General features: G+C 54.5%; 1 protein-coding gene across 5 annotated transcripts in view; it reads right to left on the bottom strand.

Moving 5' to 3' along the window:
* Positions 1 to 25,133, bottom strand: part of Rara (retinoic acid receptor alpha) — a 45,392-nt gene that overhangs the window by 8,496 nt on the left and 11,763 nt on the right. For 2 of the 5 annotated variants that reach the window (XM_028755013.1, XM_028755012.1), the window contains exon 2: positions 14,919 to 15,472. In XM_028755013.1, coding sequence (XP_028610846.1) covers positions 14,919 to 15,096 — 178 coding nt within the window. In that variant the 5' untranslated portion in view covers positions 15,097 to 15,472. Of the gene's footprint in view, positions 1 to 4,873; positions 5,532 to 14,918; positions 15,473 to 17,790; positions 17,959 to 18,887; positions 18,979 to 25,133 lie in introns of those variants that run through there. The other 3 variants (XM_028755011.1, XM_028755009.1, XM_028755014.1) reach the window with 3 other exon arrangements.

Consider the following 25,133-nt stretch of genomic DNA (forward strand, 5'->3'; position numbering starts at 1 on the left):
GGGGGGGGGGCTGAGCTTTTATTTCAAAACCTTAATACAAACAGCACCCAGGGCTCCCCAAAGTTCAGGAGGAGTTAAGGCTTAATGAAGACGGAGGGAAGGGGCACAGACTGGAAGCAGGACTGCCGAGGTCAACAGGATATTCAGGCTGGCCACTCCCTGGCCCCTTTGGCTTTGCTTCCTTTCCACCTCCCCCACCCCCTCTGACAGCAGCCACGGCCCCTCCCCCACCCAAACAATCCCCTGGCCAAGGTGGGGTCGGAGGCAGCACACAAAAATCAGAGAGGATTGGGCAAAGCAGGAAGGCACTCCCTGAGATGACAGGGGGACCTCCTGAAGACAGTGAGAGAGTCCCCAGGGCTCCTAGAAGCCCATCACTTCAGATGCCACATCTATAGGGAGATACTGTGACAAAGGGGGTCTGTTTCTATCAATGGTCTGTCTGTCTGGCCTAAATACTACGTCCGGGTTACCCCCCTCTGCTCCTGTTATTCAGCTCCAAGAGGGCAGCCAAGAGGGGTGACCCAGCCAGTGGGGGTAGTCCCCCCCTTTCCCTCCCAAGCAAAACCTCTGTGCCTGGCTCTAGGCCCATCACCCCAGACAGAACATGGCTATTTGGGTGAGAGTTGTCTGGCCCAGGGCCTGGGCAGCTAAGGATACAGTGTAACCGATGATGGCCTTAGAGCAAAGACTAGCTCAGATCCCCAGAGGGCTCTCCCGCATCCTCCTTTGCCACATCTATTTGTAGAGAGCCAGGGAGGGATGGGTGAGCATCCTCTGCTCTGAGTCCCGCCCCATCCAGACCCAGGAGTGCTTGGATATACACAGTTCCTTTGCTCAAGCATCCAACAGCATGTGTTATGTCAGGCTGTGAATGACTCCTGTGGCTGCAAAGCCCGGGCAGAGAGGTTAGGACACTTGGGGACACGGGAGCCTGGCAGCATACTACTACCCTCCTACCTGCAAACACACCAGGGAACTCCGCCAATGGCCTTGGCAGGACTTTCCTGGCTCCTACTTGGGCCTGGACATCAGCCGGGCCATCCAGCATTGCTCTAACTCATGTTCCCTTCTCTAACCAGAGGGAAAGGACTTATCCATGCCTACAACCCCCAGAGGGGTCCAGAGGACTGACCTGCTGCAATCTGCTGCTCATGCCTACATAGAACTGCCCTGCCCTGGTTTTTTCACCGCACTTCCTTCTCAGGAGGCCCGACAAGCAAATCAAACAGGCTGGAGGCCTGACAACAGCTGCTGGGGGGCGGGGTTGGGGGGCCTGGGTGAGGCCAGGAGGCAAAGGGGTGAAGTGACAAAGGAGCCCTTTGTTGTGCTAACTTTTTCCAAGACGTAAAAGCAGTAACAATAGACAATCCAGACTTAGGGGGGCGGCAAGGACAAGGGGGGGTACACTGGCCTCCAATCCTGGTCTGCATTCCAACAAGCACAGGAAGAAGGCATGGACCTCCTCTCTTCCCTCCTCCTAACCCACCCTCTGCCCTGGATCTGCCACCCCCCCAATCCCGACCTCCAATCTGAGCCAAAGTGGAGGGGAAGGAGGACAGAGGGGGATCTGGGGTGTAGGACCGAGGGGAAGAGGGGTGCATGACAGAGAGAGACAGGAGAACGGGGATGAAGAGCAAAAGGTCAAGGACAGATCAGAGGGGCAAAGGCTCAGAGAAACGTGGAGTTAAAGCCAAGTCCAGAGAGTTGTTTAAAGAGATGAGCTATGTGCTTTAAAAATTGTTTTTGGCAAGATGGCGGAACGACCCTAGGAGGGGTGGGAGCTGGGTGAGGCCTCTTTTCAAACCATCCCCAGCAGCTGGCTGGAGGGTTACCCCTGAGGCTGTAGATCCGTCTGTACCCTACCCTCAATATATCCCCAACTGTCACCCCGGGAACTCAACCTCTGAGGGTTCCAGCTCTAGGTTTTGAACTTGAATCCTAAGGTCCAGCCCCTGACCTCTTCAGCCCTGTAGCCAGCAGCCCAGGGAAGCCAGCGTCAGCACCAAGCCAGAAGTGTGGGTCTTCTCAGTCCTTGTTGAGTTAGGACACAGGAACAGTGTAGCACAAGCAGGTGTGGGGAGGGACTATCCTGAGCTGGCCCCACCCTGCCGGCCACCCTCCCTGGAGGCCCCAGCCCACAAATCTCTCCACTTCCTGCAGAAAGGCTGGGCTGGAGAAGGACCAGACCTCAGCTCAAAGTTTCAGTGCGCAGCCAAGGGCTGGAACCAGCCCAGGAAGCCCGGCGTCCCCTCTCGCCACCGCTGCCAGGGTGCCCCTCCCCCACTCCCCTCCTGGGCGGGCGCACACGGCGCGGGTCCCCACGCCCCAGAGCCGTTCGCAGGCTCGCGCAAGGGGCCAGTTTCCTGGAGGAGATCAGCAGGAAATCAGCTGGGCCCCTGGCCAGGGCTCCCCTCCCAATCCAGCTGGCGCCCTCTTTGCAGCTCCCTTCACAGCCTCTAGAGACGGAAGGGGAGGGGGCGTGGAACCCTCTCTACTGCCCTTCCTCCACACGGGGAGATGGTGAGGATGGCTCTGGGTGCAGTATAGCCAGCAAGCTAAATGCAAGACCCAAACCTAGCGGTCAGTGGGTGATAAGCATCTCTCCCTTCCCCCCCCCACTACGGGCATCCACGTGCTTCACATTCTTGGATGTCTGGGAGCAGGCGGAGGCGTGAGCTGCGTAGACTGGTGGGGGACAGATGGGGAGCCACATCCTGTGCACCCCTTGTCCTCTAGTGCACTGAAATGGGGGCTGTGGGAGGGAAGCAAAGTCTCCAGGGCTTTGCAATACCCAGCAGGTCTCCACCCACAGCCAACCTGCTATCTTCCAGCAGTTGGCGGAGGCCAGGGGGTAGTATTCTCCAAGACAACTAGAGGTGACTCCAGGCACCAGAGAGTCTCCACACACCAAAAGGCTCTTCTTCAAGGTGGTAACACAGGCTGTCCCAGCAGAGGTCCAGTAGCCACCCTGACTTCAGATTCTTACTGAGGGCCCCAGGGCAACTTAGCCTCCACAAGGGGTGAAGGCTGGTGAACACAGCTCTAATCAGGCTCTCCCACGACAGGTTCTGTGTGCAGACAGGTCGCCACTTCCCCAAGTCCAAGCGGTCGGAGGAGGGAGGGGTCGGAGGAAGGAGGGAGTGGGGAGCCTCCTGCGTGAGCTGTCTCCCCCCCACACACACACACACCTTCTCTGCAAGCCTCCTCCCTTCAAGTTCTGGACCAAGAGCTCGGCTGTCCTAGAGGGCTTGGCGAAGAGATAGGAGCTGGACCCCACGGGGCTTAAATCCCAGCTTCCCCCAGTGCAGAGAAGGGTGCCTGAAGGCTCAAGCCAGTTATTCCCCCTAGGGGTGGTTCCTTCCTACCGTGCTGGGATAATGGGAAGGGTCAGGGAACCACTACACACCTCCGGCTTTTTTCCAAAGCCAATGATCACCCACCCCTCCTAGTCTGAAACCTCACAGCTGATTCTGCCTCGGAGGCAAAGGTCAGGGGGCAGGACAATAGGAAAGGCCAGATAGAGGTGTCTCTGGAAGGGCAGGGGTCGGCAGTCACTCACCCCAGGTCTCAAGATGCACGAAGGTTTGTGCGTGGGCAGATTCTTTCTATCCAGCTATGCTATGCTAGTGGCTCTCAACCTTCCTAATGCTGTGACCCTTTAATATGGTTCCTCATGCTGCGGTGACCCCCATCATAAAATTATTTTCATGGCTACCTCATAATTGTAACTGCTACCATTACGAATCATGATGTATAAATACCTGATGTGCAAATGATCTGATGTGTGACCCCTGTGAAAGGGTCGGGAGACAACCCTCAAGGGTCGAGACTCACAGGTTGAGAACCATAAGAGATTCAATCTTAGGTGGCAGCAGGTATGGGAAGGTGGGGGACCCTCCTGGGAAGAACTGCTCCCACAACAGAGTGGGAGATGAAACCTGAGCCACCTAACAATAATACTCTGACATCGAAATCACACTAATACACACTGCCTCACAGCTGGGCATAAACATGCCCAGGTGTGCACACTGGGGCATGCGCACAGAACCTGTGTATTAGTAGAACCCTCCGAGCATAGCCTGAACCTGCTAGAGCCAGGCTGGAGGACTCAGCTGCCAGGACATCAGGGTTCACATCAGTTCTCCCATACAAGGTATGGCCCTATTTCCCTAGAACAGGGTAACAAAAAGACCCACTAGCAGTGTAGATGCTGATTGCCAAAGGACTCCCCCCAGGCCTTAAAAACCAAACACCCCCTAGAGAACAGCAACTAAAAGAGTCTTTAAATCAGCTTCTCCCATGTTCCCAGCATCAAAGCCTCCAGGATGTCAGCCAGGTGGCTAGGGCCAGACCTTTCCTCAAAATGGTCTAGGTGCCTCTGAAAGTATAAGGGGGTGACCAGGAAGGCAACTGTCTGGTGAAGTCCCTTTCTGCCACACCCCATTACCAACACCAAAGACAGAGACCAGTCCGTAGACCCCTACCGTCAAGAGCAGGAGCTGGGGCAGTAGCTACCACACAGGAAAAACCTCACCCTAGGTTTTTTGGCAGGGGTGGGATCTAGGGAAGTGGTCCCTCCTCTTCAGGACAGACAAGCCCACAGCCAGGATATTTACCCCACCCTCCAGCAGGCTGTGGATCCTGACCAAGGTGTAAATGAAGCGCCAGAGGCTGAGATTTCACGTCTCCTGGAGAAGGAACGCTCAAAGTTCCTGAGCCTTAACATGGTAGTGCGCCAGGGTCACTGGGTGGAAGGCAACTGTCCAGCTAGGACATTTGAGTTACAGAGAGACAGACGGAGAGAAAGTGAGGTGTAGAGAGCTACCCCTATCCCAGCTCCTAAGGCAGCACAGCGGAGGCCGGTACGTACAGTGGTTTGAGCCATTCCAAAGCGGAGTCCGGAGTGGGGTGGAGTAGGGACCCGGGGCAGGGAGTCCCTTCTCCTGGAGCAAACAGGCCCGGTTCTGGTTATAAAAGTCCACCACTAAGAAAGGATTAGGGGCGGGGGCAAGCCCCCCGACTTCCACACTCTCGTACATCTTGCCCCTCGAAGGCCGGAGATCCAGGAGGGGAAGTCCTGCACCGGGCTCTCGTCACTCAGCCGGAGGCGCCATCCGTGCAAATCGGCTGCGGGGGCAAAGGGACAAGTCCCTTCGCCCCGACGGGCAGCCCCTCAGCGGGGCGCCCAGCCAAGAATTGCCCGCGCCTAAGTCCGCAGGTCACTCCGCGGGTCCCAGGTGAAAAGCGGGAAGTTGTGCAGGTTGGAGGAGGAGGTCCCTCGGCGCTCGCTCGCAGGGAACGCCCGGTGGCCCAAGAACTCGAGGCTCCGGTGTCCCAGGCAGAGTCCAGCGGCTCCCCAAGTCCGCTGGTCCGGGGCGGGATCAGGGCGGAGACGGGGGTCACCGAGTACTTCCTTTTGCCGGCCGGGGCTCCCGGGCTTCTCCGTGGCTTAGATTCCGGGTGCGGGTGGGGGAACCCCCGTACGGCCCCGCCTCCGCCTGGCCCGCCGGCGGGCTGCTTGCTTGCTCTCCGGTGTGCGCGCCCCCCCCCCCCCCAGCCTGCGCGCCCCCCTCTCTGGGATCCCAGCCCCTAGCCTCCGCCCCGCCCCGGCCAGGCGCCGCCCCTAGCTTAACCCTTTCCCTGCGGGTCCTACTGCAGCAGGAAAGATGCAGGGAAGCAAGGGCCAGAAGGCTGCATGTGGACCACCAGTGGGGCAGCCTCAGAGAGAGAGCAGAGGCGGGAAATATGCTGTGCATAGAACCAGACTGGGTACGGAGAGCAGGGTGCACCAGGAGGCTGGACCGAAGAGTAGAGGGCATCCTCCCCATCCCAGTTCCGGCTCCCAGCCTCCCTAGTGCTTCTGGACAATCCCCTGCTGGGCGATACAGGAGGTGGGGTGGTCCCAGTGTCCTCCCCCAGCCCCGGCTTCATTTGCCTAATGCAATTCGGCTGAACTCTTGCTGAACTCGCCCGGCGGCACCTCACCTCCGGGTGACCCACCCACCGCTGCCCGTGACATCACCAGCTCGCCAACCCGCCCTCGGGGCTCGCCCACTGGCCCCCTTCTCGGTCCTGTCCAGTCCTAAACTCCGAACATGCAGGTAGTAGGCATAGGGCCCAGATGCAGGTGGCCCAGCGCTAGAACCACGAATGCGGCGTGCTGAGTGTCCTGGGTGTGACATTGTGGAGCTTGGGCGCTGTGTCGGAATGAGACATCCAGCTTGTGTCACTGTCTGTGACATCATGTGAGACTCCGGCTGCCGGCTCACCCGCCGGAATAGACGCGGCAGAACTGAGCTGTTAGCACAAACACAAGCGGGGAGCTCTCCTCCCACACTCTGCGTGCTTCCGGCGGGCAAAGCTCCGCCCAGGGTGTCTCCCAGCCCGGGAACCGGGATGGGCCAACCCAGGACAGATAAAAGGAGACTTCCAGCTGAACCACTTCCTCCCTAGGATGACTGTTTCAGTGGAAGAAAGGCTTGGGTTAGGTAGGTCCCTAGAAGGAGGAGATACCCAGGGAAGCCCAGGGTATCCTATTCTCTATCCTCTTAAAAGCCTGATCTACATGTTAACCTTGTAGAAGCCAGCTTTTGTCCATATGTGAAGTCCAGAGGTCCACATGCTTGCAGTTTGAGCTATCTCCCTGCCTAAAGTCAACTTCTTTACGGTATGAGGTCATTACATTCGCAAAGCAAGGCCAAGAACCTTTACAAACAGGCCTAGAGAAGACAAGGCTATTATCCTAGCTATTTGGGAGACAGAGGCAAATGGGTCACAGATCCAAAGCCAGTCTGGGCTACAGAGTGAATCAACATTCTGGGCAACACGGTGAAATGGTGTCTCAAATTTGTAAAAAAGTTTAAAAAAAATAAGTAAAAGAGTTTCGAGGGGGTGCTGGGGATGTTTCCAAGCTAGTAACATGCAGCACACATGCCTGTGATCTCAGCAAGGTGGAGGCAGGCAGTGGTGGTGCCCTCCTATAATCCCAGCACTTGGGAGGCAGAGACAGGTGGATCTCTGAGTTCGAGATCAGCCTGGTCTACAAAGAAAGTTCCAGTATAGACAGGGATACACAGAGAAATCCTGTCTGTAAAAAACAAGAAGGGGGGTGGGGGGCTGGAGAGATAGCTCAGTGGTTAAGAGCACTGGCTGCTCTGCCAGAGGTCCTGAGTTCAATTCCCAGCAACCACATGGTGGTTCACAACCATCTGTAATGGGATACGATGCCCTCTTCTGGTATGACTGAAGAGAGCAGCAGTGTATACACATACATACATACATACATACATACATACATACATACATACGTAAAATGAATACATAAATATTTAAAAAAAAAAAAAAGAGAGGGAACTCTCAGCTACCAAAAGCTCATGTTCCTACCAAACCAGGTAACTCAAGATAAATTTTATTTTCTGACTGCCTTCCATGCGGCCGTCCTGGTGAGCCTGCCCTTAGAAGACTTTATGAAATGACAGAAAATAGGCAAATAAATCCATCTTCACAAATATGTGTTTATATATACACACTGCAAACTGACAAGTGGTATTATGACACAAACAGTGTGCTCTTAGGGAAAATTAAGTTCAAGGGTCAGTGGCTAAGGACCACTGACAGGCAGGGACCCAAAGAAAGCTGAAGTTCAGAGTAAAACTGGAGGGCCAGTGAGCGGTGACTGTTGTGCAGAGGCCCTACAGCCGCAGATGATGTGTTCATTCTGACTGGAAGAAGATCAGAAAGGATGAATAGTAAAACTCCCAAGGAGGCTGGGCAGTAGTGACGCACACCTTTGATCCAAGCACTAGGTAGGCAGCTTTCTGTGAATTTGAGGCCAGCCTGGTCTACAGAGTGAATTCTGGGACAGCCAGGGCTACAGGAAGAAACAAACAAACAAACAAACAAAAAAGAAAACAGAAAAGAAAAATCCATAGGAGAAGATAGAAAGCCAGGCTGGAGGACAGGCTAAAGCCAGCCCAGACCAGATGGGATTGTAGGCTTGAAGCCATAGGAAGGTTAAGCTAGATTCCATTATCGTACGAGAAGACTTTTCCAGGTTATGAAGAATGAGTTAACAGGACGGCAAGAATGTCCAGTTAGAGGCCAGACATGGTGGTGCACGCCTTTAGTCCCAGCACTCAGGAGGCAGAGGCAGATGGATGTGTAAGTTCGAGGCCAGCCTGGTCTACAAAGTAAGTTCCAGGACAGCCAGGACTACCTACACACAAACGCGCACACGCACACACATGCACACACAAAACCTTTCTTAAAAAGCAAAAAGGAAGCCGGGCAGTGGTGGCGCACACCTTTAATCCCAGCACTTGGGAGGCAGAGGCAGGTGGATTTCTGAGTTCTAGGTCAGCCTGGTCTACAGAGTGAGTTTCAGGACAGCCAGGGCTACACAGAGAAACCGTGTCTCAAAAAAAAAGCAAAAAAAAAAAGCAAAAAAGAAAAGACTATCCAGTTGTAAAGTTGTAAGTCTCTATGGGAATCCAAGCAGCAGACAAGGTTGGCTTAACCTAAGCCTCGATAACAGAGGGGAAGATGGACTCACAGACATTTTAAAATCACATCTCATTTACTGTGTGCTATGTATGTATGTATGCATGCATGTATGTATGCTATGGCATGTGGGTGGATGCCAGAGGACAATTTTCAAAGGGTATAGTGATATACCATTTAATCCCAGCACATAGGAGGTAGACGCTGATGGAAAATTCCAGGACAGCCAAGGATATATGGTGGGACCCAAATAGAGGTGTAAGAGTGTGTGTGTGTGTGTGTAAGGAGAAGCTTGAAAGAAGGACAGCAGTTAAGGTTAATGGCTGCTCTTCCAGAAGACCCTGGTTCGATTCCCAGCACCCACATGGTGGTTCAGAACCATTCCTAACTCCAGTTCTAGGCGATCCAACAACCTCCTCTGTCCTCTGCAGGCACCAGGCACACACACAGTGGACACACATGCATGAACACGACATACCCACACATATAAAGTTAAATCTTTTTAAGAGAGAATAAAAAAAAGAGAGAGCGCAAGACCTTTCAGGAACTTGGCTTTCTTTCACTGTTGGGTCCCCAGGATCAAACTTTGATTATCAAGATTGATGGCCTTTACCCACTCAGCCATCTCCCTGGCCCTTACATAACTGTGAAAAGTGGAGTCAATGGCAGAGAGTTGGAGAGAGGGCAGGTAGTGTCTGGCACATAGCTCTTGGCTTCCTGAGGCAGCAGGACAGAAGCTGTTGGACTCCCAAGAGAGGGCAGAGGCTTGCAAATGGAATGCTGGGGTACAAGGCAGATGTAAGGTCTTGGCATGGATGCCCTTCATATGTTTTTTGCTCAATGATTCAGTTCTTGGCACCAGTGACGTAGTAGACCCCGTGTTCACAGATTCAAGATGCTAAGGGACCTGGGACTCTTATCCCTCATGGTCAGGCAAAGATCTCCCAATATCAAACATTCAATATAGAAATCAGGGAGAAGTAACTCCATGGTAGAGAGGTAAGAGTTGTAAAACTGGGGGGTGGAGGGAGGGAGGGAGCCCGGGAGGGAGGGAGGGAGGGAGGGGACTGTGAGGAGGATGGGAACCTCTGAGAAGGATTCTGGGAAGTCTTCATTCAAGATCTCTGACTTTAAAAAGAAAGAAAAAGGTCCCTTGAAGGATAAACAGGATTTCCGAAGCTAGACAGAAAAGCCAGGGTGAGATGTCTGCTCTGGCAGCCATGAGGTCGAGAAGCAGGTCAAGGAGGAACACGGTGTCCTGGGGGCCGTGACAGAAGGGAGAGAGAACTAGAAGGCTCTGGTCTGCAGCAGGGGCCAGGATACTGAGTGGCAGTTGCTAGCAGACTGTGGCCTCATCCTGCTCAGTCACACCTCCCATCCCCAGGTCCCCCCAGGGTTTTATGCTTAGCAAGCCCTTAGCAGGTGTGGGCTGAATCCTGGCTGCCACCACCACCACCTCCAGTCTGTGCCAAGCAGGGCTCCCTCCTCTGCCCTAGGGACAGAGGGACAACATTAGGCTGGGTGCCAGACAGACACTAGGGCCTGATACAGGGTGGCCATCTCCAAGACAACACGCAGCTCCATCCCCCAGCCCCCCCACCCCGCCCCACTCTTCAAGGTACTTGAAGCTACTGCAGGCCACAACCAGCAAGCGGGTCACTGCGGCCTCACAGCAAGCCGCCTACCAGAGACAGACCAGAAGGGCAGAAAGATTCCTAGAAAAGTTGAATGACCTGCCCAAGGTTGCACAGGTGGAGCGACTTGAAAGAATTCTGGCCCTGGAGCAAGTAGGGAAGCGGGTACCAGACTTCAAGCTGGATGGCATGGCATTTTCAGCAACTTGGGGTCCAGCTGGGCAGGGGACAGCCTGGATTACTAATGCTACCAGGGCAAGGGGACCTCCAGTGTATCCTGCCTACAGAGGGGTAGGAAGACACTGTCCCAATATTATTTGGAGGTTAGCATTTCCTCTTTTTACTGATGCCACACTACACTACACACACACACACACACACACACAACACTCTCAACACATATACAAAGGCTGCACTGGCACAGCCCCATGGCACACATCCCTTGGCGAGAGTTTGGCGAGAGGTGGATACAATGCCTGAGGCCCTGACCGGCCTAAGAGGAAAACAGGCTTCCTTCCCTGTGTCCCCTCCCCCAATCTGTTCTGTAATCCTACCCTGAGAGCCGGTACATTCATCTCTCCTGGAAGATAGAGAAATAGTGAGGGGTTCTATTTTCAATGAAAACCCCCTATGAAAGTCTTTTGGATGACTCTGCATTTTGGACCCCAAGAAAGGCAGGGCTATGCAGTACCCCTCCTCAAGGTTGTCCTCCTTCCTATTGTGCCGGGTGTGTGTGTGTGTGTGTGTGCGTGTGTGTGTGTGTGTGTGTGTGTGTGTGTAAACAAGCAAGGGAGAATGTTCAAGTCTGTAAACCCCAGGAAGTAGCAGAGCAAGGGATGAAGAGACAGGCACACCCCCTCCTCCTTAGTCTGGGCCTCCTTCCCAGGTTTCCCTAGGCCTGTCTCCGCCCCCCTCCCCAGACAGGGAGGGGAGGGGACCACATCCCCGTATCTAGACAAGTACCCAGCCAACATGTAGAAGGAAATCTGTTGCCACCCTTTTAGGTTCCTGTCCTAACTCCTCTATTGATTGCTTCCAACTTCCCTGCCCCCCACTTCAGAAACTGCAACAAAATATGAATAACAGCTATGGCTTTTACACTCTGTTCCTTCAGAGTCTGTCAGGGACGGGAGGAGGCGGTGTCGGCGTCCTGCAAGCTCACAGGCTACAAGAGGGCAGAGCAGGGTTGGGTGGGGGTGCGAACAGATTGTGTTCACGGCTTCTAGGACAGGATGGAAACCTTCCCTGGGCCTCTTATCTTTACAGTCTCAAAATCCAACACCGACAAGGCGACAGGGGTGAGGGGTGGCTTTTCCTGCGCCCCCTACTGGGGGAAGTCAGAGCCAGAGTCTCCAGCAACCAGGATAAGATTAAACAATGGTGATAAGGCCCCCATAATCTCCGTCGGCCCCAAAATGTTCTAAAGCTGCCTATCTGGATGGCAGGCAGCAGGCCTGCTTTACCCCTCCCAGGATGGTTCTGCTGTCCTTTGGCTACTCTTCCTCTGGCCTCTCTCCTCTGTATGAGAGTACAAGGTGACTCTACTCAAACAGTCAGATGAAGGGTTTGTTTGTTTGTTTGTTTGTTTGTTTTAAGGCGCAGATAATGTCCTGACTCACAGTAGGTACTCAGTAGCCTCCCATTCTACTGGGTCACGTGCCAGGCACACACCAAGTGTCCTCTGGGATGAGCTCCCCTAACTTGGCCCTCTTAGGTATCTGGTAATGTCCCCGTGTTACAGACCAGGAAACAATGCCAAGACATCAACACACAACTGACACCGGTATCTACATTTTTAACCTTGAAGCCCAAGGAATTCCAAGGGTGCGTAAGCCAACAAGGTTCATCCCTTGGCCCTCAGGCCAGGAAACACAAGAACATTGGAGACAGTGATCTCCTTTTCCCCAATGCACTGTGAAAGCCAATCCTCTGAAGCCCTTACACCAGGCCACCTCTGCCCTAAATCAGGCCTGCCCCCACCCCAGCCCTAAGCCAGGGCCCCAACATATGAGCTGACACTCCTCTCCCCAGCTCTCGATTCGATTCTCTGCAAACACACTGGTTTCACCCAGTATACACAAGCCATTAACCCCCCTTCTCAGCATACTCAGCCCTGACCCCCTCCTCCCAAAGAACACACAACCCTGACCCTCCTCACGCTGCATAGAGAGGCCCAAACCTCCACAGTAAACAGGCTTCAGGGGCCAAGCACCAAAGGGACAGGAGTCTTGTGCTATCTCTGGAGCCTCCACCCTGGTTCCCTAGGAGACTCCCAATAGGACAATACCTAGCTCTCCCCACAGTGACCTGGAGAGGCCTTGGTCCTCACACAGGTCCCCCACTCTCTGAAGAGTACATACAACACACCTAAGGTGCAACCTTGCAAGACGCCCAGGAAGGGGCGGCCATCTCCACAGCTATGTCATGTGGGAGCTTGGAAGGTTAGCAGGGCCCAGCATCACTGCTGCAAGCTGAGGTGGAGGAGAAGCCCCTGCTTCTCATCTCCAGGAACTACCTGACCCGTCCTAGTCTCAAGGACTGGGGAGACTAAAGCTGTAAAACTTTCAGCTGTTTCCAGGTACCAGGAGCACTGTAGGAGGGGGTAGTCTCAGACCCAAGGCCTCTAGTCCCTGGTCCTAAGGTGCTCAGAGGCTGGGGAGTAGGAAGAGACTGTTGTTGTTTACTAGGAGAGGGGGAGGGGTGGGAAACCCACAGGCACACAAGGGGTGGGGGCAGGAAGAGGGCATTGCCTAACCTGGGTGGAGAAAGCCAAAGAAGGCTGCCATTTGCCCGAAATATGGGCACCCCACCCTAGGAGTAGGTTACTAGGGTGGGGGCTCACCCCACCCACCTCTAAGAAAGAGGAAGGAGCTTGCAACACTCAGGGGGAGGGCAGAGAATTTTCTCTCACAGGGGTCAGATCCTAAATCCCCCTGCAGCTTTCCAGTGAGTCAGGTTCATCTGTCCAGCCCCCTGTGACATCACCTGGGCAAGGACAAGTGGCTCTTGTAAGCACCAGCTTGTGGGACTCCCTAAGCCCTTTCCTCCTCTCTTTTCCTTCCTCTTTGGTTTGTTTTTGTTTTGTTCTGTTTTTCAAAACAGGGTTTCTACATGTAGCCCTGGCTGTCCTGGAACTCACTCTGTAGACCAGGCTGGCCTTGAACTCAGAGCTCTGCCTGCCTCTGCCTCCTGGGTGAAAGGCCCCTTGCTTTCCCTTCTGCCTTAAAGATTCCACCCTGAAAGTACAATTCTTCCAGCTCCTGGGATAGCTGACAATGCGAGCTCTCGCTCCCTCCCTTCAAATGCAGGGCGCATTTTTACATAGGTGTACTCGCCCAATCCCCAGCAACTCTGAGCCCCAGAGGTTGGTCTTCTCATTAGCACCGACTAAAAAATTGGAACACAGTTGGGATTCTCAGACTCTCCCGAGTAAGGTGGGGAGAAGAAAAGGCAGAAATAAAAGCTGGGGGCTTAGGGAAACTGAGGGGGAAGCTGAGGTAGCACTTGTCTACTCCCTAGCCCTACAGCATAAAGGACTGAAACCCTAAAGGCACACGCGGGGCGCATAGACTACCTGCTCCTGAAGGCTAGTGGGGCCTGGAAGGGAGGGGGCTGCAACATAGCCAAAGGCAGCGATCCAGGAAGCAATGGTGGCTGTAGGCAGACAGCCAGTTGTGGGCAGTGAGGCGCCCAGCCAGAGCCTGCCCCAGGGACAAAGAGACTCCCTGGCTCCGGGGAGAGAGTGCTGCCCCCACACCAAGAAGGGGGCACTGACCCAGCCCAGCCGGGCACACAGGGCAGTGGTGCCAGGCAGCTTGCCAACGGCTGTGGGAGGGGCAGTGGGTGCCAGGCAGGGTGCTCTGTCCCTGCCAACCAGGAGAGGTGGGACACATTTCCCAGGTCAGCAGCTGACCAGCTGGCTAGCCAGCCAGCCAGCCATGGCTGGCTCTGCTGCTTCCCCTCCCTCCAGCCCCAGGCCAGGCCCAGATCCCTCCTCCAAGGCTCTGGCCTGGAGCCCAGCTGGGCCCTGGGGGCCAGAGTTACTGTAAGCGGCCTGGCAGGCCCCAAGCCTGGACTTTGCCAGCTGGCCATAGCCACCGCCACCTCCCACTACCTGGCTTGGCCAGCTAGGGAAGGGCACTGAGACCCCCGCCCAGCCAACGAGTGACCCTCATAGCCGAGGGCAGAGGCAGAAAACACCAGCCCTGCCAAGCCTGTGCATGTGTCCAAGGCCAGAGTCCAGGCAGAAGCCCCCATGGAGTCCCTCCCTGTCCTTCTGGGGTGGGGGAGTTGGCAGGGAGAGAGCAAGGGCTCCAGCTGTGCTGAGCTGCCCTGGACTGTCTCTTGAAGCCCTTTTCCTCAGAGTACTGGCGGCGGGGGTGGGGGGGGTGGAGGGGGGTTCATTCTCACTGTGTAGGGCTGTCATTTCCACCAAACGTTGAGAGGTTTGTTTATCCACCTCAGCCTCTGCATCCATTCCTCCTCAGAGCTATTTATAAGGCACTCAATAGCATAGCACCAGGGACACAGAGACAAAGGGGTACAACAACACAGGGAAGAGACAAAATGGTTTCACCTCTCCTCTACCCCCAGTATCAAACCACCATTGATTGGCTTACAAACCACCTTTAAGCCACACCAAACCCCCACCACTCAATGGTCATCCTGGTCTAGAAAAGACCTTGCCACTCATCATGTCTCCAGCAGAACAGATGTGTCCAGGAACCCAAGTCCAGAGCCTCCGTCCCCGTTCCCCCCCCAGCTCCCCACACAGACACTTACTGGCTGGAGATGGTGTGCTGTAACCACTGACTGGAAGCTGGTGCTGGAGGCTGGTGAGAGCGCCTGGTGGGGAGAGGCCACCCAGCATAGGGGGGAAGAAGAAGGCGTAGGGGGGTACTGGGTACCCATTGAGGTGCCCGCCCCCAGGTGTCGGGCAGGAACTGCTATTGCTGGCCATGCCAAACGGCCGCAGTCAAAAGAGCAGGCAAACAGTCTGGCAGGCAGCTGTGATGAGCTTCACACAGTCTCTCTTCCTCGGGGCATGGGGCCTGGGCCCAGAGGGGGTTTGGGTGGTCAGCCCACCCCCACCCCCTTCTGTCCCTGGAGCTGCAAGTCCCAAGTTAGTCAACTTCAGCCTTCTGGATCCCCCTCCCTAGCCGGTGGGGGGGCCAGGTGGATTGGGGAATGTCCCAAGAGTCTGTCCTTTGGTTAAGCAGTCCTGGGAGCTGACACTTTTGTAGGAAGATCCAGAGCTGGTCTTCAGGGTATCAAAAAAGATGGCACTCCCAGAAGGGCCCCAGGTAGGTGGCTGGGGGGAGGCATGTCCTGTGGTGCTGTAGAAAAAGGAAAGACACAGGTAAGTGGGCACTGAGGCACACGGGATTCCCCATGGTGCTCCCCAACCTGGGCGGCCAGAGATTTTCCTGTGGCACCCAGCTGAGCAGACACCTGGCACTATGCCTGGCTGGCAGGGCCAGCCTAGGACCAGGGCCCAGACACTGCTGGGGATGGCAGGACAGCATAGCCAGGCTGGGAATATGGGGACAGGACCCAGAGTACAGGACGGCCTCTCACCCAGAATGCTTGGGAAAGGGTCCACAGTGTAACCCCAAAGATCCCTGCAGCTGAGGCAGGCAGCTGGCTCTCCTTCCCCCAGTGTGGGTTACCTGAGGTCAAGATACAGAGGAACGTGTGCTGGCAGGGAGGGGGGGGAAAAGCCGCTTCCCCAAAGCATTGGCACTTCTCAGAAAAATGACTCCTAAGCTAGAGGGAGGCCCTCTCTCATACCACTTCCCCCCCTAAACCTAGCATCCCAGATCAGCCTGTCCCTCCCATGAGGAGACCCAATCCCATGCATTTAGAGAAGTGGATCTCCAGGTCTCCTAGGCAACACCTCTAATACAGAACAGTACAGGTAGCCCTGGGAAGACCTATGTCAGGAAGACAAGGCTTGCCCAGGATAGAAGTCCCCAGCAAGAGAGACTAAGTTCAGATTTCATTAGACTTCCATCTGTAAAAACATCACACAGGATGGGCTGGTAGATGGACAGGAGATGCAAGACCAGGCAGCCGCTCCCCTCCACAGTGTATACACAGATCCACACTCTATCTGAACAGCTGAGGCCAGAAGGTATACACGGGGAACACCTTGGGGTAGTACACAGCTATGACCTACCGATTCCCTGACAGCCTGATAGGCAGAAGCAGAGCAGAGAGGAAAACAGAGAGAGCCAAGGACTTTTCAAGCCTGTTTGAATATAGATGAGACATAGACATGTACCATGTATAGGCACATGTGTGTGGGTGGATGAGTGGATGGACAGACAGATGGATGGATGGACAGATGGACGGACAGATAGAGGAAACACAAAAATAATCACAGCCAGTCAAAACCAGCTCTTCCTTCTGTTCTCCTGTCAGGTGCTGTTCCCAAGAATGCTCTCGAATGTCCACACACTAGGCTGACTGTGACTGGCCAGCTAACAGACACTAGGGATTTGGTTCTGTTGGTAAACAACTTGCTACAAAAATAACAGGGCCTAATTTTGGATACCCAGCAACCCTGGAAAACGTCAGGCACAGTGGCACATACCAGTAATCTCAGTGCTGGAGAGGCAAAGCCGGGAGAATCCCTGAGGTTTGCTGGCCAGCCAGCCTGACTGAATCAGTGAGGTCCAGGTTTGCTCAGAGACACTACCTCAAAAATTAAGATGGACAGCTATTGAGAAAGAAAGACACCCAGTGCCAGCATCTGGTCAAGCCAGGTAGGAAGTGCTGGTTAGAAAGATGTAGAAATGAATCCACACACTCCTGGTGGAAGTGTCAAACACCACAGCTGCTTTGTAGAATGGCTGGGCAGTTCCTCAAAAACTTAAACATGGCGCTAGGGCACAGAGCAAGTCCACCCTTTAGTATCCACTCAGGAAACAGGACCATGGCAGTCAAGCACAGGAATGCTTGTGCGTGAGTGTTCAGAGAAGCAACACCAATCACGACCAGGCAGTGAAACCAACCCAAATGTCTATCAATGGGAAACAGATAATAAAATGATAGATACCCAGTACACTAGACTCTTTCTGTGCCAGAGAAAGAGAGAGAGAGAGAGACAGAGAGAGAGAGAGACAGAGAGAGAGAGAGAGAGAGAGAAACAGAGAGAGAGACAGAGACAGAGACAGAGAGAGAGAGAGAGAGAGAGAGAGAGAGAGAGAGAGAGAACGAACAAGGAGCTGACACAATAACATGGCCCAGCCCTGAGAACAGCGTAGTTCCCAAAGACCGTATGTTGTATGGTTCGATTTCTAAGAACGTTCAGGAGAAGCAGATCTGCATGCATAGATTTGTGGTTACTAGGAACTGGGGTGTGAATGTGAGGGAAATGAGAAGTAACTGCTCGTGGTATGGGAGGGAACTCGGGGGTGCTAAAAACGACAGTGGCTGTGTGATTCTGAGTGCATGCAAACCACACTGTACGCTGTTTGTCTTTCTGGCTTCTTTTTGAGAAAGGTCTCCCAATACTAAATTATTCAGGCTGACACTGCTTTAGTGAGTTAATATCTCAGGAAAACTCTGGGCGGGGGGGAGACCGAGACCTAAAGAATTGTCCCTTTCCAACATTCTCCCTCCATCCCTACACCCCAAATTTAGGACATACCAGGTTCCAAGCTCCAAGCTCCGGGCTTAAACCTGGAGACTGGGGGATGCATATATAATCAGCATTTGGCTGGGGACCAGGTTGAGGATGGGGGAGTTCTTGCCAAGGCCACTGTGGAAGAGCACTGTGTCCTCTGTCGACTGTCCCAGCCTGTGTCTTCTCTGTCAACTGAGGAAGACAGGGAGAAAGGGGGCAGGTAGTGGCCAGCAGGTAGCAGAAGCAACAGCTGCCTCTGGAGTGAAATCTAAGCTATGTTAAAGACCAGTTCTCTATTGGAATTCATCACACTAACCACTGGCCTCAATCCTGAAGGAAGCATCTCCTTCCCTTCACAGGATGATGACACATGTCATAGAAGCAGCGGGGGTGGGGTGGGGGGCGGACCTACAGAGCCAGCTGCCTCTGACCCCAGTCTCTTTTGAGATTCCATTAAACAGGGACATGAGCTGAAGAGCCAGGCATGAGGAGAAGGCCTGGCTGACCTCATCGGCAAGTGTCTACGCTTGGACCCTTGTACAAATACTGCACACACTTGGCAAAAATTCACACATGCAGGCCAACAGAAACCATCCCGGAGCCGGGCGGTGGTGGCGCACGCCTTTAATCCCAGCACTTGGGAGGCAGAGGCAGGTGGATTTCTAAGTTCGAGGCCAGCCTGGTCTACCGAGTGAGTTCCAGGACAGCCAGGACTATACAGAGAAACTCTGTCTCGGAAAACCAAAAAAAAAAAAAAGAAACCATCCGGGTGTGCAAGATCACACCTGCTGCCCCAGTCTGTGTCCAGGCAAGCATAGGAACAGAGGCAGCCTGGGGATAGTATCTCTCCATACCTGAGTCCAAGCACACAGTGGGTCCAGTTCAGGACCTGTGTGCATGGGCTGTATATATACTCTGAGGAGATACACAACTGTCACCTTACAGTCTCCCAAAGTCCATGTTTTGTTCCCAGCCCCCACACAGCCTACAATGCCCCTGGATCTACTTCTCATACTAGGAGATCCTTCAAGGTCCTCTCTATGCTGCAGCCCCCAATACCATCATGTCCCAGGATTCCCCAGCCCTCCGGTAGATTCATGTCTACACAGAGGCTTACCTACCTACAGGTGAGGCTGAGGAGACAGCTGACCAAAGAGAGGCCAACCAGAGCCATGGTTGAAGCCAGGCATCCCAGCCTGGCTTTTGGGAAATTGGTGATACTTAGCTTGGGCTCTCCGACGCCCAGTCTTTCACATTCTAGAACACAGCTTTACCCACAGAGAAGACTGACGATATCTACCTTAGAACATGCCTCAAGTCCCTCCCTGAAGAGGTTAAAATTGGACCAGGCTTCAAGCTACCAGCCCACCCCAAACACACACCTCCAGGGAGAGTCTGGAAGGCCTCTTATCCTCAAGTAACCTAACCCAGCTGGGCCTAAACTTCAATACAAGGTTGTTCAGCTCTCTGAGTGAGGAGGAAGGGCTCTCCAGTGAGGGCAGGGACAAAGGTCACAGAAGTGGGCCAAGGGCCAGGCTGACCAGGGAAGAGGGATAGGTGAGGGCAAAGATGATGGGGCGGAGCTTTGAAGGTCCTTTGGGAGCCATGACCCTCATAGAGATGCCTGGGCCCTGGCCCCTTGTACCCAGGCGAGAGAATTTAAACTAGTACCAAAGAGGCAAAACAAGCTACCCACACCGAACCTCCACCCTCTGCCAGCAACCTCCACTGTTCACAGGCACCCTGCCCTGAGAGAGAAAACCACAGGCCTGCACCTCCAATCCACTGAGCCCAGCAGAAAAAAGGGGTGGGAGGCATGTCAACAGCCCTGCACCCTCTCCTTACTAGGTTTTTTAATCCCTCAAAGTTATCTGGATCCCTTGACATCTACACACACACACACACACACACACACACACACACACACACACACCCCACTCCAGAGTTTCACACTTTAGAAACAAACAAACCAAAAAAAAAAAGTGAGAACTGCATGCATTCGGCAACCAGGAAGATGGGAGAGAAAACCCGGAGGTCTGAAGGGTCAAATCTCAGCTCTGCCACTCTTGGTGACCTTAGGCAAGAGGCTTAACCTCGCTAGGCATGTTTACTTGCCTGTGAACTGCCTCCCTTGGAAGCACCTAGCACTGCCAGGCGCAGCAGGGGCACTTAAGTCCCCCCTCCCCCATCTCTCTATCACCTGCGGTCCCTGGGCCCTTTGGCTTCTCTCTGGCCCCCAACCAGGACCAACCTCTGTGGCCGGGGCTAGCAGGGAACATTACCCATTTTTCTGGATCTGCTTCCTCCCAGACAGAGGGGAGGGTTGCGGGGAAAGGGATATCAGGGGTGTGGGCAGAGGCCTGACCACAACCCTTTCCCAAATTCCCTTCTTGCATTTCACAAACCAAAAAAGGGAAATCTTTGGATTTGGGGAGGGGAGAAGGGGAAGAGAAATAGGCCATTTCCTCCCGTGTTCTGGGGAGAGAGAAGTTAAGAGGCCCCCAAACCTAGATGAGCCCCCCCAGCCTCCCTACACCCTCTCCACTCTGCTCCTTCAAAACAAGGGTTCCCCAGAGACAGATGTCAAGCTGTTCCCTCTGTTTTACTTTTATTTATTTATTTTTGACATGGGGTCTGCTGTGTCCCAAGCTGGCCTTAAACTAGCTGATAATCTCAAGCCTCTGTTTCTCAGCCTCTACTTTCAGAATCCTGGGGTGGGAGACATGGGGTTTACCTGGTGCTGTGGCTAGAACTCAGGGCTTCCTGCATGTCAGGCAAGCCATTTACCAAACAAGTCACATACCCAGCCCCAAGCAGTTCCTTCTGAAGAGGCAAAGACTGAAGAAGAGCTCAAAAACGGGGGAGATGGGGGTTTCCTAAACATTCTAGACAATTAATGAATCATATGCAAATGAAAGTCAGAGCTCAAATTTAACTTGGGTGGGAGGGCCTCCAGCCCTGGCAGAGAAGGAGAGCCTCCAGCCCTTCATCCTTTGGACGCCCCCTACCCTGTCTGGAGTTAGCTAAGCTGGCCAGGCAGGGGCAGGGCAGGATAGGACTAATTTCAAACCAGAACAGTGGACTAGAACTATTTATAAGCTTTCCAGGAAAAAAAAAAATACATGTACACAAAAAGCCACAACCTCTCCCCTCCCCCACTCGGCTTCATCTGCAGACTGGGTTGGGAAGTAGTTGTGACCATAACTCTCTTTTTTCCAAGGGCCCCCCCCCACCCTCATCATAGCTCTCACTGTCCTCCTCAGAGGCAAGCTCATCCTCACTGAGGAAAGGACTATCAAAGGCAGGACAGGACCAAGTGGAAGGGTCCCCCCAGCAGGAGTCTCTACAGCTAGGCCTGGCTGGTCCACCTGCCCCCAGAGTATGAAGGCAGGCCCTGAGCATGTCCTCCAGGGTTCAGCAAAGTAAAAAAAAAAATACAGTATCTTGCTGCTGGGTGCCAATGCTGCTTTAAGATACAGCACCTCATCCCCGAGAATGGCTCTGATACATCTCCAATTTACTCCACAAAACCCCAAATCTGCCCCAGCTCCCAGAGGTCACATGCCAGCTGGGAATGACTGACAAGCATGAAGATCAATCAGACACTAGAAGCCCAGGACAAGCTGGGCACAAGAAAAAGAAGTAGGGGCTCTGCCCCATACCCCACCTGAGGTACACATTCATTCATTCAGGATTTCACATGCCCAGGCTAGCTAAGGGGCCCATCCAGAACCAGGGATGTAACTGGGTCTTCCATGGAAACAGAGAGTAGGTGAAAGGCCAGGGGGCAGCCCAGGCCTACAGGAAGCAGGGGGCCAACCCATGGGGAAGGAAGAAAACAGGAAGAGGAAGGAATGAGCATGCCTTGGCCACAGCCAGACCACAGAAGTGTGTGGACGGTACAACAGTAACTCTGTCTATCGGGGACCAAAGGGGCACAAAGGGGACCCCCCAGCTTGGAAAGCACCTATGTGCACGCCCAGCCTGGCACGGGGCTTTCCCCACCCTCACCTTGGCAGCTGCCCCCCCCACCTCCTCTTCACCATGCAAGACACACAATCCAGTCATAATTAGGGGAAGGGGTGTGTGTGAGTGGAGCAGCAGTATAGTGTGTGTGTGTGTAGTGTGTGTGTGTGTGTGAGTGGAGAAGCAGACAGACCAACAGCAAGTAGGGGTGGGCTCCACCCGTGCCCACCCATCACCTCAGTCTGGGCCCATCCCCAGCCTGCTACACTCTGATCCTAGGGCACAGTGCCAAGAGAACTAGATGCTACCAGTCCCCTCCCATCATCCCTCTCTGGGGACCCAAGCTGCAGGGAAGCCAGGAACACCCCTCCTACCTCAGGATATCCTTTTGGCTCTGACCCCAGACCAGGCCTGAGTCAGACTGTTCCCTGCCCCACAACCCCACACCCTAGGACCCCCCAGGAACTTCCTACTCTACAAGGAGCCCCTCAGTCCAGCAAGAATTAGAGAGGAATCTCTTTCCTTCTCCATCCCTAGTAAGCAGAGAAGCCCACATGAGGTGGGAAAATCTGGTCACTGAGCTCTTGAGCCTTCCCTTCAAGAACAGAGCTTGCTGAATCAGAGAGAGGCTCGAGTGGCTGTGTGTAGGAGAGCCAATTGGCTGCAGAAACACTGTCTCCCCACCCATAAAACACCAGGGACCCAGTGGCCCAGAGTCCTGTATTTTCCAGCTTGGATCCCAAGAAGCCACAAACTCCCCAGGGAGGAAGGAAGGAGAAGAGAAAGGAAGGTAAGGGTCTATGAAGTGAGGTCTGAAAAGGCAGAAGGACCCAAACTGAGGGGATGGGGCTACTAAATCAGTCTCACAGTCATGGCCACAAGTTAGTCTTCCCAACACAGTCTGAGTAGGTGGTTGTGACTCCTTCCCACAGACAGAAGTCTGAGGGCCCTAAGGGACCTGAGTCGTCAGAGACCACACACACACAGACTCAGCTTGAAAGGGCCCCCTAGTCAGGCCTCCCAAGTGCCCCCCCTCCCAACTGTGGGCCTTGAGGGGAGGGGCAGTTCCCTCCCCACAAAAACCAGGGGTAGTGCCTACGGGCGGCCATCACCATGGCAACCAACAACAAACATCCCAGGAACCACAGTGGGACAGGAAGTGATGAGCACGTGACAGGAAGACTTTTTTTTCTCGCTGTTAGGGGGGTTGCTGACAGGAGAGTTTGCAGCCCTAGGGGAATCAGCCGTCGTCCCCAAGATTCCCCTACCTGGAGCTGGAGAGAAGAGGGGTCAGCTGGGAGGGTGGCCACTCCCCACCGCTATGTGCACGGTCAGTTCCTACAGGGCTCCCAGGGCCCTCCTCCTCCACCTGCCACTCAAGGTTACCCCCCCTCATCCCCCCTCCTCTCCACTTCCTGCCGTGACTGGAGATCAGAGAACTCCATGCCACAGCTTCCCCTTCTCAAGTCTCGATTCCTGGGCTGAAGGTTTCGCTGTGGGGCAAGGGACAGAAGGGCTGGGGACCTGTAGCAGGGCCCAAGGGGCAGATGCTCCAGGGGGAGGGGCCGCGAGGAGCCACTTAACAGGTCTCTACTCACAGGCACACAATGAGTAGGTCACCGTGACACACTGAGGCTGCCTAGCCTTAGACAACTTTTTGGGGAAGAGGGAGCCAGGACCAGAGGACCTAACCAGTATCTCACGTCCCACATGGGACTTATCCTGAGCCTACGGGTTCATTTTGGTTTTCTGCTGGCCTCCAAGCAGGCAGATTCCCAAATGCCCGGCTCCTACCACCACTCCCCTGCCCTTTGTGCTGAGGAATCCCCGCTCCCTGCTCCAAGGTGCCCGCCCAGACGAGGGCACCTTGGCTGAGGTGAGGGGAATGGAAGCTCTCTCCACTCGCCTCCCCTTCTCTGCAGATGTCCCAGGCTATATTTAGCTCAAACCGGGCGGCCAGCCAGCCCCAGACTCCCCACCGGCCGAGAGCTGAGCTCCCAGTTTTTATGCAATTAAAACATTAAGAGAACCACCCCATCTGCCCCCCATGCTCACACACACACACACACACACACACACACACGCGCGCGCGCACACACACATGCATGCACGCACAGTACCCTGTCAAGGCAGCACAGCTCTAAGAACTTGAAAGAGGGCTGTCTAACTGTACAGCAGCCAATGGTAGTTAGGTAAGTAAAGGGGTCCCTCAGGCAGGATAGAAGGAAGGAAGCATCAAGGCTCCGATTAGGTTGACTGGGGAGGTGGGGGGATGGGCTTTCCTAGTACCAACCAGAAAGGCATATCCAGTGGAGGTTGGGGGCTGGCTAGAGAGATTCCACCTGTCATTTTGCAGCCCCTCACTGGCCAGCTCCAGTTACAAGGCTGGGGTTGGCAACAGGTGCTGGCCAGGCTGGCAGCAGCCTAATCCCCCCATCAGCTCCAGGGACAGAGTTTGGAGCCTGGAGGTCCAGCAGGGGGCTTTGGGGGCAGATGCTAAATGGAAGGAGGTATCTCAGGGCAGTCTCAGGACCTCTGCAGGAGGGAGCCCCTAAGTGATGGAAGAAGCAGGAAAACCAGACAAAACCTACAACACCTATTTCATCCTCCCTACCATGCCAGGCCGGCGGGCGGACTAGAGTGTGGGAGGTCTGCCTGCCTGCCTGCCTGCCTGCCTCTTCCTCCTCCTTACTAAATTCCTGGAACAGGCAAGGGAGGTTCCAGTTGCAGAGAGAGAAGGCAGGCGGTCCCAGCTTTTTTGGGGGGAGGAGACCCAAGGAGGGGTGTGAGGGAGAGGGGGGCAAGATCCAGACAAGAGCCAGACGAAGCAAGAGACACCCACACCCAAACCAGACTAGGGACACACACACCCACACTGACATATTCTCACACTCTGGGCCAGGTCCCCCTCATGCCGCCCACCCTGCAGGGACACCCAGACACCCTCAACCCATCTTGCCAATTCTCAGAGCACCTCCGGGACACACAAGGAGATCCAGACCCTGCCCTTCCCCCACAGCCCACAGAAAGCGTGTGGGCTCCAGACAGCAGCAGGAGGGTGGAGGGAAACACAGGAGGAAAAGACGGCAGGCGTCAGCTAGGGCTAGGACATCAGCTAGCATGCGTAGCCAAAGCCTCTGCAAGCTGGGGGTATCGGTGGCTACGCTTCTTTCCCAAGACTTGGTAAAGCAAGACAACCTTGGTCATCTTGCCAGAGGCCCTTGCCACAGCTTCCCACACTCCTAAAACCACCACCACCACCAGACAGGGGTGGGGATGCTGGGAGTGAATTATTGTACTTACTTGTCAAAGGGATAGGATTACCTTCCTCAGCTGCCCATCACCCTACATCCCAGGCAGAGCTCCCCAGCGGACCTTATGGAAGGCTCAGCTCACCAGGA

Source organism: Grammomys surdaster, unplaced genomic scaffold (assembly GCF_004785775.1).
Source record: "Grammomys surdaster isolate TR1022 unplaced genomic scaffold, NIH_TR_1.0 126048, whole genome shotgun sequence".
Classification (NCBI taxonomy): domain Eukaryota; kingdom Metazoa; phylum Chordata; class Mammalia; order Rodentia; family Muridae; genus Grammomys; species Grammomys surdaster.